The 15,381-nt window shown below is 42.7% G+C and overlaps 1 protein-coding gene across 2 annotated transcripts in view; it reads left to right on the top strand.

Annotated features, from left to right (window-relative positions):
* The window catches only part of LOC126272185 (trehalase-like), a 246,416-nt gene that overhangs the window by 108,393 nt on the left and 122,642 nt on the right, over positions 1–15,381 (top strand). For both annotated transcript variants that reach the window (XM_049974861.1, XM_049974860.1), the window contains exon 4: positions 7,734–8,062. In XM_049974861.1, the coding sequence (XP_049830818.1) occupies positions 7,734–8,062 (329 nt within the window). The remainder of the gene's footprint in view (positions 1–7,733; positions 8,063–15,381) is intronic.

Raw genomic sequence — 15,381 nt, 5'->3', positions numbered from 1 at the left:
TCGAAGTTGAGCAGAGTTACTGGCTGAAAACCTCTAACATTCTGCGTGGTGTCTGTTTGTTCTATATCGTGTCTCCCTACCACTTTTGCGCAACGACGCTCTGAGCGTGTTTTTTAGGGAATTGACTAGTTTGAACCTGGGACCTGTTGCTGGTAAGGAGACCCAGACCACACATGACATGTAGAGTTCAGAAGAGTTCAGTGAGACTAGCGATGATATAAACAAATACTTAATGATTTCAGCGTCAGCTCCACTGCACTCCCTTTAAAAGAATCTTAATACTAACTAAATTTAGTGGAAGGTATTCAAGGCTTTCCTATTTTTAGTTAGCTGGTAAAATAACGTCGAAAAAGCAGTTAAGCTTACCATTGGAAATTTTTTTCTACTCACAAAAAATGGTTTATAAATTGCACTATTGATAAAAGGAAATGTTCTAATTGACGATCGCTACTAGTATTACGCAAAAAGGGGGTTTAACAGATGAGTATTCTACAGTTCTGAGTGAAGCTTTATGCACTGTTATGCGGCATCGCGTGCGTTTATTACCTTGTCGGTGTTCGTCAGGGGGCGGCGGGCAGCACAGCTCCACTCACCTCGCCGTCTCGGAAGCAACTCTCTCCTAACTTCTCCTTACTACAATTTACCGAAGTTGGTTTAATAAACTATTCGGCTGTGTTTTCATCTGACCAATCAGGGTCTCAATGTTAACCTTAAGCTCTACCTCCAAAAATTCTGTCTATCCAATGAGAAACGTTATACGTTTCGTGGTGGGGCAATGTTTTTAAAGTTTGCAAAATAACAGAGACGAGAAAAAGTCTCACGCTATAACTTGCGGGTGGTGTGGTCCTTTTAGCGTTATCGTAAGATCTATACTGTTCTTCTGGAGGGCTCTATCTTTTAACATGGGCTGGGTGGTGGTCCTGACGTAACAGAGACGCGAGAAAGTCTCATGCTAAAACTTGCGGGTGGTGTGGCCCTTTTTGTGTTATCGTAAGATCTATACTGTTCTTCTGGAGGGCTCTAGCTTTTAACATGGGCTGGGGGTGGTCCTGACATAACAGGGACGCGAAAAAGTCTCACGCTAAGACTTGCGGCTGGGGTGTGGTCCTAGCGGTTAGTTGGCGGCGTGGGTGTTCGTCCCTTATCGTAGGGCCTTCCAGCTTAACATGGTTCTGTTCTCGGCTTCTGTTCTCTCCCCTCGGAACTGCGTCTGTCTCACAGTGGGAAGGTATGACATGCATTTAGGCATTCTTCTGTTAGTCTGTGGTATTCCATTTGCTCACTCGTTACTAGTATTACTTTGGTTAATTTAATGTCACGATTTATTCGGTGATATGTGACATACTACTGGATTTGGTTATCATGTCAGGGTTTTCATGGAAGGTGTTGGATTTGCCTGACATCTTACAAACCCTTCAGCGTATAACCACAACTTTTTTTCTCCTTGCGCGGGGGTGGGGGGGGGGGGGTGGGGGGTGGCGGGAGATCAGGACAGTCAGTCCTTCCATAAACTGGGATGGCACCTGCACGTCCCCCAATGATTGTTATACATTTTGGTGAACTCTTGATTGATCTGTTTTAATTGTTGAGAACCATTCAAAAGCCAAGATCGCACAAAATTCTTTTTATTCAAGAGAACTGGTTTCAACTGTCTTGGCTGTCATTTTCAGGTCTTAAACATTTTTTGAAGCTATGACAAGCATTTATAGTGTGCTGAGTTTTATCCACTTGACATCTTGTGCATGAGATCAGCGTGAAATGAACATGTTTTCCAACAAAGAATGTTTAAGACTTGAAGGTAACACCTAAGACTGTTGAAACTGGTTGTCTTGAATAAAAATATTTTGTGCCATCTTGGCTTTGGAATGGTTTTTAACACTTGGTGAACTCTATTCCTATGACGTTCAAAAAGCAAGCATAACATTCTATTGGCAGGCAGTCTAAACCAGCTGAGATCTTTGTAGATACCTCTTTGACTGTGGTCAACATTTCTTCACCGGTAGTGATGGCTACGAGGTCGGCGTTGTCATTAGCATTGACCGGGGGTGAATGAAAAGTGAAAAGTCACATCATTTCTCGGCGCGACTTAAAAATTTGTATAATACTGCATCACGTAATTTTTTTTATTGCGGCTTTTTGATCGTTGAGAGTACGGAGTACCTTTTGTTTACCTCTACTGGCTTTGCTGATCGTGTGATATATTGGTGGATTTTCCCGCGTAATTTCAACTGGAGGAAGCACTCAGACCTTTTCCCCTCTAGAGATTGTCGTACAAACGCTGAGATTCTTGTCATAGTACGTTTTATTCTAGAGCTGTTTGCTATTAATCCCATGGGGGCACCATAAATTTCGTAGGGCGATAAAACGTACATATAAGATGTGTTTTTGCCAACATGCTTTCATACAACCACACTGCACGATGCATTTTTTTTATCTGCGCTTTTACAAACTGTTCTTTTTTTTTTTTTAATGTATGCTGAATGCTTGTATGAAATGTTCAGTGACCTGAGAAATTTATGAACCAAGTTTCACAGTCAACCGCACTATGAATATAGCCTTTCGCTGCATAGACCCTGTCTAGTCTGAATTACTGGATACGTACTTGTATCCTCGGCGTGCCACCAAGTATCTATTAAATAGAGTCTATTAGTAACAACGACAGCTTCTCGCAAAAGTTCAAATTCGGAACTTGATCTCACTGACGCAATACGCAATTAAAATCACCACCCCAAATTATATTCAGGCGAACATCGTATTAATGGGGCAATTTCATCTCAGAACAAGTTGCTCCTTGCACGTTTCCCGTGCATCCAGAGGAAGCATACGCATTCAGTAGAAGTAGATGATACATTTTGCAGTTATTCGTCGTTCAGTTTCAAGTATAGCCAGTGCTGTACATAGTATGTCTTTCTAGAACCATATTGTTGTTTCTTGAACCATATTTTCGACGTATCTGGCTCTGGTATCATCGTTGTACGAGTATCAGTGTCGGTGGCCTAAAAGTAGTCATTTAGGGATTGTAACTTCACGTCGGAAACAACCCTGTTTAAATTGAGCGTGGCAATTACATACGGCTGCGTCATTCAATGTTAATACCAAGCACAGTCATTTTCATCGGGCGACGCAGTCTCCTTATAAGGTCTATTGGGATCCCCTGTTTAGATCCGTTCTTCGACTGAGTAGGCTAGGTTCATAATTTATGTACGTCTTCATTCGGGATTGGAACGTCTACTTTTCCGACCTTAGTCAGGTCACGTTTTTTGCTTCCACCTGTTCTGAGAATTGTCTTGGTACATGACAATTTTTGCTCTAGTTCCTAAATCTCTTCGGGTCTCTTGCTTACATGTTTGTCGTTTGGGTTTCACCGGCTGCTGGCTCAGGTTATCTTTTCGATATTCGTCAGTTCTCCTAATAGTTTAGCGTTCCGAGTTAAGTTGTTGCTCGTGCAATTATTCGAGGCCGGCTTCAAGAGAAAATTCGTTTCGCTTCGAGGATGCTCGTTCAGAGTAGGTTGTTGCGTAACTTCGGTATCATCAGCGGAAGACTGGATCGGTTCCCCACCTTTCGGGGGTCCATTGTGCTGAAACTGTTGTAGCTGTCACGATTTCCTACGACCAGCGTGATCTCGATTCGGTTCTGTCAGTGATGACACCGTGGTCTTCTTCTTGGGTGACAAGTCGCTGGCAGTGCAGACACAGCCAGCGGTCTCGGCGCCACTCGCCGCTGCAGACACTCGGCACGGACGTTGCCGCGAGAGTTGCACGCCGCGCTGGTCCTCGCCGACCGTCTTACATAGCGACGCCTCAGTAACCACAGACACTGATCTACGACGGTATGTGCTTGTGCAAGTCGACCTTTAATTATCTCGTTCCGTTGAGAACTTGGAATTTGCTTGCATCGGACCACCGTTACTGAGGACTCCCCCGTAAGGCGCTGTCACTGCAGTTATCTGCTCCGCCGGTACTTCGAACGGCAGTTCGAAAATCCCGATTGTCCGCATTCCAAACCCTGCATGAGCAACGGTGACTTCGCCTACGTTTCCGTCACAGTATTTCATAGTTCTCCACAATGCTTCGTAATTGCCCACAAGTCTCAACTACTTTGTCGCGGCGCACGATATCCGCCACACGTCCGCACTCGACAGCATCGCCCACCCGGCGGGCTGGCAGTCCGCGCACGCCCCCTCGGCCGACAAAATCTCCACACGTCACACTGTCTTCATCTTTCTATCATAGGCCACTAAATACAGCTCCTAAGTATCATATGTCTAGGTTGGCACACGCCGGTAAGAACGCTAGTGTCGGTTCCTAGTTGTCTCATTGTGCCTGTTGCGGGAATCCAAGTAATGTTGCGACATGATCAGTTTAGAGGACTAGAGGATAAAAGGATGCAGACGGTGCGACACATGGAAGTTTGGATCAGCCCAGGGAGAGTGCACGGGAATAGTTAAGGCGAACGCTTACGATAAGCGAGAAATACGGCCCCTGTTCGGGACAAATTTTCATACATTGCCAATAGGTAGTATATCTACAACTAATACAGCTGTTGTCGGAAAAGTCGCAGTCAGTGAATAAACTTCGAATCATTTAGCACAGTTGCAGATCCTCAAGCGAGGTCTGTAAGTTTTACAAGCCTAGAAGGGTATATGAAGATAGCAACTTTGGTCTCGATTCCTCTCTCATTGCGCGATTTTTTTTTTTTTTTTTACGTTCTCCACCTGGATTTATTGCTACCATGAATATCGTGAAAGAGAAAAAATACGATCACACTTAGTTGGGAGATAAATCAATGACTGACAGCATTTATACTTCAGAATACATTAAAACTAGTCGTGTCATAGAGCATCAGCTATAATGTTGCAATGTATTTAAAAGCGCGATAAGAGATTGAGTACTAGCTTTTTCTATAGGGTGGTGAGCGGCACTGAATGGTATCATGTCGCAACGAAAATATCTTTGAAACAAATCAGAGTTTCAGGTTCGCAATTTCGCCAAAATGAAATGAACGTTAACTATCTCACTAACTTGCACGCCAGATAGAAAGACAAATACATCACACATATATTTCTTGGACACTACGATTCCTTTCCAACGTAATTGTCAATATACTTGAACTTTATTATTAGGATCATTAATAATAATTTATTGTCGTGAAAGTGGTACATGTACCTAGCGTAATTGCTCACCCGATGATCAACAGCACAAGAGTGGCAATATTAAAATGGCCATTTACTTCATATAATGTGATTCGTAATGGGGCAAGCAAAGGAGAACGGCGACAAAGATTTTAAACTTCGCGCGCACAGCGCCTCTGGAGTCTCACGCGATCGCGGACAAGGATCACAGACACTGCAATTTACGAAATCTAGACACGGCATACTGCAAGAAGTTTATTAAAAATTTGAATAGTTTCCTTAAATGAGGACTTTTCAAAATTTCTTTCATCGATGTCGGAAATTTTTCTACAACATAGTACCGTGAATGATGGTTTGTTTCTGTGGTAGTGTCTTTTTTTAACCTCCTTATATGGATGTCACCGCATTTTCTTGTATCGTAACAATGAAGACAAGTCAGTTTTGAGACTGTCAGGTACCTTTTTATATTAATTACATGTTTTTGTATTAGACGCTTGGCACGAGTTGAATATTCAGCTGCCGGCCGCGGTGGTCGTGCGGTTCTGGCGCTGCAGTCCGGAACCGCGGGACTGCTGCGGTCGCAGGTTCGAATCCTGCGTCGGGCATGGGTGTGTGTGATGTCCTTAGGTTAGTTAGGTATAAGTAGTTCTAAGTTATAGAGGTCTGTTTGACCACAGCAGTTGAGTCCGATAGTGCTCAGAGCTATTTTGAATATTCAGCTGTCGAAATACTTGCTTGGATGTGTTAGCTCTGAACTGCTGATATTTTTTTCATTAATCTAACAGCTCATTTTTGTACAGTGAAGATGGTTTATGGATTTCACTGTTAGACAATGCAAGCTACTTACAAGGCTTCACGTACCAGTATGTATTAGTGAGGAATCGAGCGATGTGCTTTGGCTCCGTACGTATCATTCACATAAGGATTCCGAAGACTAGAATAATTACAGCGCGTGAGGAGGCATGTAAGCAGTGCTTTATTTCTAAAATTTTAGGTGACGGAACGCACATCCTCAACCAATACAACCCCCCCCCCCCCCACCACCATTCACCATCCTCACCTCGAGCCATAAAAGACACAAGTTTCGATATTTGAAAACATGTAAAAAAATTACAATTGTAAACTGTTTTTACAAAATATTGTTCTGAAATTCAGATTTTTAAAATAACGTCATGTGCTACCGCGTGCCCACTTCGCAGTGCCAGTTTGTTCCTTAGTTCTGCTCGGCACACATCGGCACAGTTCGATAGCATTTATGGTTCTCCTGTTTTCAACTGGTGTCAGATGCAATATTCAAACAGTTGCATTACAGCTGATAGATGATCGTTATTTATTTCTTATTGACACACAAGAGACATCGCCATGATACTGATTGGCGTGCATGCAGTCCATTTTCCTGCTTTGCTGACGCAAGCTGCAACCCTCTACCGCTACGTGTTAACGTGGCGGTGTGTAACATAGCTATGTCGGTGCATGGGAAACAGCGTGCTGCAATCGACTTTCCAACTTGAAGAGATCTTGCAAACACGGAACACACTGTCCTCCAGCGTGACAATTCCAGACAAAAAATGGTTCAAAAATGGCTCTGAGCACTATGGGACTTAACTTTTGAGGTCATCAGTCCCCTAGAACTTGGAACTACTTAAACCTAACTAACCTAAGGACATCACACACACCCGTGCCCGAGGCAGGATTCGGACCTGCGACCGAAATGTCGCCCGGTTTCAGACTGTAGCGCCTAGAGCCGCTCGGCCACTCTGGCCGGCTAATGCCAGACCACACGAGTACTTGTGACATCTACAACAATCTGACGCCTCGGTTTCACTATCATTGATCATTGTCTGTACAGTCCCGACTTGGCACCAGCCGGTTTTCATCTGTTTCCAAAACTTAAAGAACACCTCTGAGGACTTCACTTTGATAGTGATGAAGCAGTTGAAGCAGAGGTGAAGTTGTGCCTCCTTCAACAAAGTCAAAAATTTTACAGCAAGAGTATGAACAAAGTGGTATCTTATTGGAAGAAGTGTGTTCGTCGCTAGGATGACGATGTTGAGAAACTAATATGTAGACATGGAGAATGATGTTATAGGATTGTAGTAACGTTTCTTTTTATTTAAAAAGCGTTAAGAGACTTGACATAAAAATTCGGACGTATTACTTTTCAGCACGCCCTCATAAATCACTGGGGTTAGTGGTGTGTGTTAACAGGAGGTGACTGTACACAAGAAATTCGGAATGAAGGTCAACTACCTTGGTTGCACTTAATATTTCTGAGGATGCTGGCAGTTGGGAACGGAAGACAGGTGACACGAAGCATATTGATATGTACCGACACACACACACACACACACACACACACACACAGAGAGAGAGAGAGAGAGAGAGAGAGAGAGAGAGAGAGAGAGAGAGAGAGAGAATCTCGTTTCACACCCCTGGTCATCGCATCAAGTTGGTCACCCATGTCACGTTTACCGGTACTGGTGCAGTGGCAATCGCAGTTACGTATACTGTTTTAAATACCCAGTGACGACTTATTGGGGCGAGTTTACCTGCAACGCTCTGGCTAGCAGTGAGTGAGTTGTCCGGTGGTGTGTGGCAGGGCCTGCTGGCGACTGACATGCCGGAGACGGTGCGCGGCGTGGTGGGCAACCTGCTGTACCTGGTGCAGCAGCTGGGCCACGTGCCGAACGGCGGGCGCGTCTACTACAAGGAGCGAGCGCAGCCGCCGCTGCTGGCGCCCATGGTGGAGGCGCTGGTGCGCCACTGCGAGCGCGCCGGCTGCGAGCAGCGCACCTTCCTCGCCGGGGGCATCGCCGCGCTCGACACCGAGTTCCAGTTCTGGATGCGCAACCGCACCGTGTCCGTGGGCGGGCGCCGACTCGCGCGCTACTTCTCGCCGTCCAGGGGGCCGCGGCCAGAGTCCTACAGGTGACACACTCCTCTCACTGTGGACAATGGTACCGGCAGCAGGTGTCACCTACAGCTTGTACCGAAGCACAACTGCAGTTACGAGAGTTGAATGGCGTGGAAGCGTGCAGGGTTCTAATCTGTCACTCATTTTAGTCGATATATACATTGAACAGAAATTAAGGAAATCAGTGAGAAATTTGGAAAGGGAATTACAGATCCGAGAGAAGAAATAAAAAGTTAAATGCAGGGCAAGCACCAAAACGATGTGACAAGTGGGGTGGCATGTGGTGTAGCACGAGGCACGCATCTGGCTTGCAACTTCAGACGGAGAACGTACACTGCCTACTGGACAGACCCGACTTCACCGAGTCGTACAGTTTGCCGTGCCACTACCAGATGTAGTGATGTGCTCCACCTTTGTCACACACTGTGTCTGTGCCACTGGTAGCTTATGAAAGTTTCTACAGTGGTTGGTCAATTGCCTCTGCAGCCAGGAAAATGTGAATGACGCTGAGTTCAGTATTCATTTTTATCTCATTTTTATTTGTTGCTTTCTTTTCTGTCTCTCTGTCCGTCTGTCCAGTGCAAATTTTCGGTTGATTTTAAAATAACTACCCAGTGAGTTAGAGACTCGAAATGCAAACATACCTCAGGACTGGATGACAATTAAATACGAATGTGCTTTCTTGCCAGTCCGTCCAGTGTGGGTCAGGAGTAAGGAAGGTCGATTACATATGACATCTACGCTGCATTTCACGACCGCTACGTGCGGTTGTATCAGAATGTGTTTCAGGGAGTGTATGTGTAGGCAGACACAACTCAGCAGGGGCATGCAACAGATGTGGTGCATCAATAATTTATCCTTACTACCTTCTATGCAATACACTCCACATTCTTCATTTTAAATCTTATAAGACGTATTTACATATCCATTAAAAATTCACAACCGTAATTTTGTAGGGCTATCTGTATGAGATCAGGAATCTGAATTGGCTGAGCGACACTTGTTTCATACTTTTTAGTCTAGTATATTAAAAATTTATTTTTATTTAAATAATTATCTATTATTTAATATATTATCCTTTCAGTATGTTGCTACATATACACTTTTCTCTGAAAAGACAATGCTTCACTTGTGCTTATAACAAAACTGCAGAGTGGATTACTCAGCTTGATGGCATTGTTTGTAGGTCACTGTTCGTTTTCTGGCTTTTGATGTGAGATCTCAATATGGTGGTCTAAATTGTGCTGCATACATGTCATGAATACACTATCATGAATCCTAAAGTTGTGAAACAAAGAAATAGCTTCAACTATCACATCAATTTTATTCATGTCACAATTCTATAGAGTGCCAGTCTGTGTCCTCTAAAGTCATCAGGACTGTGTCAGCTGGGTTTTAGTGGTGAGGATCTGTCGGACACTAAAGTGTGTCAAGTAAAACATGACTGTCAGTTACATATTTAATGATCACAAGTACACAGTTGTCATCAGTGGGATGCTGGAAGCTGAGGCATGCTGGTGCAGCACGGGCCAGGTCAGTGGGTGTTGACGGTCTCGGAGCGCCAGCAACACTCGTGTAGCAGGTTGCTATGCAACAAGTGGACGATGACCCTGGTAGCGCACAGAAGATCATCACCAACAAGAGGTAATCTAAAGTTATGCTCAGAGTGTGTGTACCATGCAGAGGAAGGCTGATGCCTCTCATTACAAGAGAGATGCTGGCAGCATCAGTGCCTGTTGCAGGAGTTACGGTAAGCTGCAGCAGAGGCTCCTTTTCACAATGCTAATGGGTCCTCTTGTCAGGACCCAGAAGGCCAGCTGGATGGGGACAGTCACAACACCCCACCAGCATGGGCTCAGTAGTAGGTGCTGCAACTCACAGCATCTAAGCCCCTCCAAGAGGACTAGGGGCTCTGAGGAAGTCCGAAGGCGAGTAGAGGGTGACCGACATAAGCCTCTCCTCTCGACAGAACTGTGCAACAGAAATCAAACAGAACAGGAGAAATATTTCCACAGGGTGCACTCTTGTGCTCTGGTACAGTGAGGCAGCAATGACACCATGCATCCTGGTTTTCCAATTTAGTCAGCTCTCTTGGTTGCTTCAGGATTTCTCAACTTAATCTTTCATATGCTCTTTTCTGTTACATTGGTACCTGCACAGTTGCACTTACAATTGATCTACGCTGTGCAGTCATCATTATGATGGTATCCTTCTGTTGCCATGACATTATTGTGCTATATTCGCTTGCTTGAGCACTTGGCCAGTTCCGAGTATCTCTGGTATTCACTGTCACTCTTGTTGGCATTCTGCTGGTTATTGACCCACTCTGTGCTCCTTCTGGCGTTGCCAGGGAAGAACTTTGACAATTTTTTAACGTCTACCTGGAATACTATTCTGGGAAGTAACAATTTACTGGAGATCCAACGCCAGAATCTTTGACACTATCATAACAGAAGAACATTCTACAGACCTTATACTCTGTAATGAAATATATTCCTTTCATTCATTAATTGTCTATTCAGATATGGTCTCATCATGGATTTTGTGAGAGGAAAGGCATCATCTGCACTAAAACTATAAGGAAATTTTCAGTCCTTTTCCAACAAAGGTCTAGATGTTCGAAGAGAGACTGTGCCTTTAAACTATGCTTCACTGAAAACATTTACTTTCAACAGACTCCAATCACTGTTCCATTCTCAACGTCAACTGGTAATGATAATATAAAAACCTTCAGACATCTATCAAGATTATGGACTAGAATTGTAAAATTTTGTTCCAAATTTAGCGAGAGGTTTTTCCTTCTGTCCATGCTACCTATACAGTTATGCTCAGTCCATAGTTTCCATTAATGATCAGCTGTTTTTTGTTTCAGAATTATTGAGCTTGTATTGGTAAATATTCAGGCTGCAGATGTTCTCATATCATCTTTGACTTTTCGGTGAAAATACTTTAAATAGCACAGTAAGCTAAGAAAAAAGTAAAAGGAAAACACCTTAAAGATAGGAAGACACAAGCAGAATGTTTGCTGAACATCAGCTTTGAGGTAAAGTTTTGAGAAACTGCTACATTTCTCTTGTTGTTGTTATGTTACGTCATGCGTCTTTTGACACAATCTAACGAGCAGAAAAATGCAATGGCAGTTATGACTGAATCTGATATTGAGCTTCTTTAACATACAACTAAGAACAAGACAGATCAAACAACTACAAAAATGTGAAGTTATGAGATTTCTGGCATGACTGATCAATAGTTGTAATATAAGCACTGTCAGTATAAAGTTAAATACATAACTAGTTCATCATCATCATCATCATCATCATCAAGGATTAGACCTTTTGGTCGATTCTGTCTCCTTCCAAATTGGTCAGACCATCTCTTCACTGATCTTCTTTGGGAACTTTTGCCTCTTGGTTTATATTGTTTTTAAGGCCTTAGCGATTCTTGGGTCTGCCGGCCGTGGTGGTCTCGCGGTTCTAGGCGCGCAGTCCGGAACCGTGAGACTGCTACGGTCGCAGGTTCGAGTCCTGCCTCGGACATGGATGTGTGTGATGTCCTTAGGTTAGTTAGGTTTAAGTAGTTCTAAGTTCTAGGAGACTGATGACCACAGCAGTTGAGTCCCATAGTGCTCAGAGCCATTTTTTTGATTCTTGGGTCTAGCATAGAGTCTATATGTTCTTCCTGCATAGACTGATATCATTTTATTATGTCAGTTATGTTTTGCATATTCAGTTCAGCTGGATGTCATCACATCTCTTTTTATCCATTAAAATATATCCAGCCACATATCTAAGGAAATTCATTAACTTTGTTCTCTTTCCATTTCACATTTAAGAGTCCAGTTTTCGCACTCATATAACATTACTGGTATAGCCATAACCCTACAGAACTTCAGAGAATATTTCCGCGGGCTTGTTATCTCAGTATTCTGCCCAAAGTTTCACATAAATAGTTAAATAGGTCTAACTTACTTGTATTTCATTGTTTGCCCTATATGTTGTATTTCACTGTTTGACCTGTATGCCATACTGCATCCTAAATATTTAAATGTATTAACTTGTGATTGACAAGAATGAGGGAAAGAAATACAGCAGAAGAAGAGTGAGTAGCTTTGACAGCTGAAATAGTGAAGGCAGCAGAGGTTCAAATAGGTAAAAAGACGAGGGCTAGTACAAATCTTTGGATAACAGAAGAGATATTTAATTTAATTGATGAAAGGAGAAAATATAAGAATACAGTAAATGAAGCATGCAAAAATGAAAACTAAAGTTTCAAAAATGAGATCGACAGGAAGTGAAAAATGGCTATGCAGGGATGGTTAGAGGACAAATGTAAGGATGTAGAGGCATATATCACTACGGGTGATATATGCCCACAGGAAAATTAAAGAGACCTTTGGAGAAAAGAGAACCATTGCATGAATATCAAGAGCTCAGGTGGAAAACGAGTTCTAAGCAAAGAAGGGAAAGCAAAAAGGTGGATGGAATATACAGAGGGTCTACACAAGGGCAATGTACTTGAGGGCAAAATCATGGAAATGGAAGAGAATGTAGACGAAGATGAAATGTGAGATATGATAGTACATGAAGAGTTTGACAGAACACTAAGAGACGTAAGTCAAAACAAGGCCCTGGGAATAGACAAAATTCCATTCGAACTACCTATAGCCCTGAGAAAACTCTACCATCTGGTGAGAAAGATGTATGAGATAGGCGAAATACCATCAGACTTCAAGAAGAATGTAATAATTCCAATCCCAGAGAAAGCAGTTTAATAAGTCACGCCTGCAAAATACTAACACGAGTTCTTTACAGACTAAAGGAGAAACTGGTAGAAGCCAACCTCGGGGAAGATTAGTTTGGATTCCATAGAATGGTTGGCACATGCGAGCCAATACTGACCCTATGACTTATCTTACAAGATAGAGTAAGGAAAGGCCAACTTACATTTCTGGAATTAGTAGACTTAGAGAAAGCCTTTTACAATGTTCACTGGAATACTCTCTTTCAAATTCTGAAGGTGGCAGGAGTCAAATACAGGGAGCAAATGGCAATTTACAATTTGTACAGAATCCAAATGGCAGTTATAAGAGTCGAGCAGCAAGAAAGGGAAGTAGTAGTGGGGAAGGGAGTAAAACAGGGTTGTAGCCTATCCCCAATGTTATTCAATCTGTATATTGAGCAATCAGCAAAGGAAACAAAAGAAAAATTTGGAGTAGGAATTAAAATCCATGGAGAAGAAATAAAAACTTTGAGGGTCACCGATGACATTGTAATTCTGTCAGAGACAGCGAAGGACCTGCAAGAGCAGTTGAACGGGATGGACAGTGTCTTGAAAGGAGGATATAAGATGAACATCAACAAAAGCAAAATGAGGATAATGGAAGGTAGTCGAATTAAGTCGAGTGATGATGAGGGTATTAGATTAGGAAATGAGACACTTAAAGTAGCATACGAGTTTTGCTATTTTGGGGAGCAGAATAAACGATGATGGTCGAAGTAGAGTGGATATAAAATGCAGACTGGCGATGTCAAGGAAAGCATTTCTGAAGAAGACACATTTGTTAGCACTGAGTATAGATTTAAATGTCAGGAAGTCTTTTCTGAAAGTATTTGTATGGAGTGTAGCCATCTATGAAAGTGTAACACTGACAATAAATAGTTTAGACAAGAAGACAATAAAAGCTTTTAAAATTGATGCTACAGAAGAATGTTTGAGATTAGATGGGTTGATCACATAACTAATGAGGAGGTTGTGCATAGAATTGGGGAGAAGAGGAATTTGTGGCACAACTGGACTAGAAGAAAGGATCGGTTGATAGGACATGTTCTGAGGCATCTAGGGATCACCACTTTAATACTGGAGGGCAGCATGGAGGGTAAAAATTGTTGAGGAAGACCAAGAGATGAATACACTAAGGATATTCAGAAGGATGTAGGTTGCAGCAGGTACTTAGAGATGAAGAAGCTCGCACAGGATAGAGTAGCATGGAGACCTGCATCAAACCAGTCTCTGGACTGAAGACCACAACAACAACAACTTGCTCTATGATCTGGTTGTCAATTTGAATCTTAACTCGCATGATCTTGTATCCTGAAAATGCCACTGATTTTGTCTTTGTGATGGAGACATTCAGATTTCATTCTCTGGCTCTTACTTAAATTAATGAAAGATTCTTGTAAGTTATTTTCTTACTGTCTAAAAATTACTTAGGCCTCAGCAAAAAGTAATGTACTAATATCCATATCATTAATTTTAAAATGTTTTATTGTCTGTAGCCAAGTTTTGATTACATTGGCAATATAAATATTAAAAGTGGTAGGTGAGAGGGGACACTCTTGTCTAACTTCTTGGTTTATTTCAGTACTATTTTGTCTGCTTCCTGCAATTCTTTTCTGTTTTGTTGTTAATATATAAACCCCGTGGAGCTGTTATAGGACAAGATGGGATCCCTCTCTTCCTTAGAATTTTCTACAGCTTCATTTACTTTATCAAATGCCTTTTCGTAGTCAAGGCAGGCAAGAAAAGTTGGTAAACTGAATTCACAGTATTTTTCTGTGAATTGTGTCATCAGCATACAATTTATAACATGAATTTAGAAGGCTGATTCTATTGTAGTTCTGACATTCAAACTGTTTCCTTTTTTTATAAACTGAGCTACATTCTTCTTCAGATACACTACTGGCCATTAAAATTGCTACACCATGAAGATGACGTGCTACAGACGTGAAAGTTAACCAACTGGAAGAAGACGGTGTGATATACAAATGATTAGCTTTTCAGAGCATTCACACAAGGTTGGGGCCGGTGGCGACACCTACAACGTGCTGACATGAGGAAAGTTTCCAACCGATTTCTCATATACAAAACAGCAGTTGACTGGCGTTGGCTGGTGAAACGTTGTTGTGATGCCTCGTGTAAGGAGGAGAAATACGTACCATCACGTTTCCGACTTTGACAAAGGTCGGATTACAGCCTATCGCGATTGCGGTTTATTGTATCGTGACATTGCTGGTTGCGTTGGTCAAGATCCAATGACTGTCAGCAGAATATGGAATTGGTGGGTACAGGAGGGTAATGCAGAACGCCGAGCTAGATCCCAATGGCCTCGTATCACTAGCAGTTGAGATTACAGGTATCTTATCCACATGGCTGTAACGGATCGTGCAGCCATGTCTCGATCCCTGAGACAACAACCATCTGCATGAACAGACCAACAACGTTTGCAGCAGCATGGGCTATCAGTTCGGAGACCATGGCTGTGGTTATCCTTGACACTGTATCACAGACAGGAGCACCTGCGATTGTGTACTCAACGATGAACCTGGGTGCACGA

Source organism: Schistocerca gregaria, chromosome 5 (genome assembly GCF_023897955.1).
Source record: "Schistocerca gregaria isolate iqSchGreg1 chromosome 5, iqSchGreg1.2, whole genome shotgun sequence".
Classification (NCBI taxonomy): domain Eukaryota; kingdom Metazoa; phylum Arthropoda; class Insecta; order Orthoptera; family Acrididae; genus Schistocerca; species Schistocerca gregaria.
This window is presented reverse-complemented; position numbering and strand designations above follow the sequence as displayed.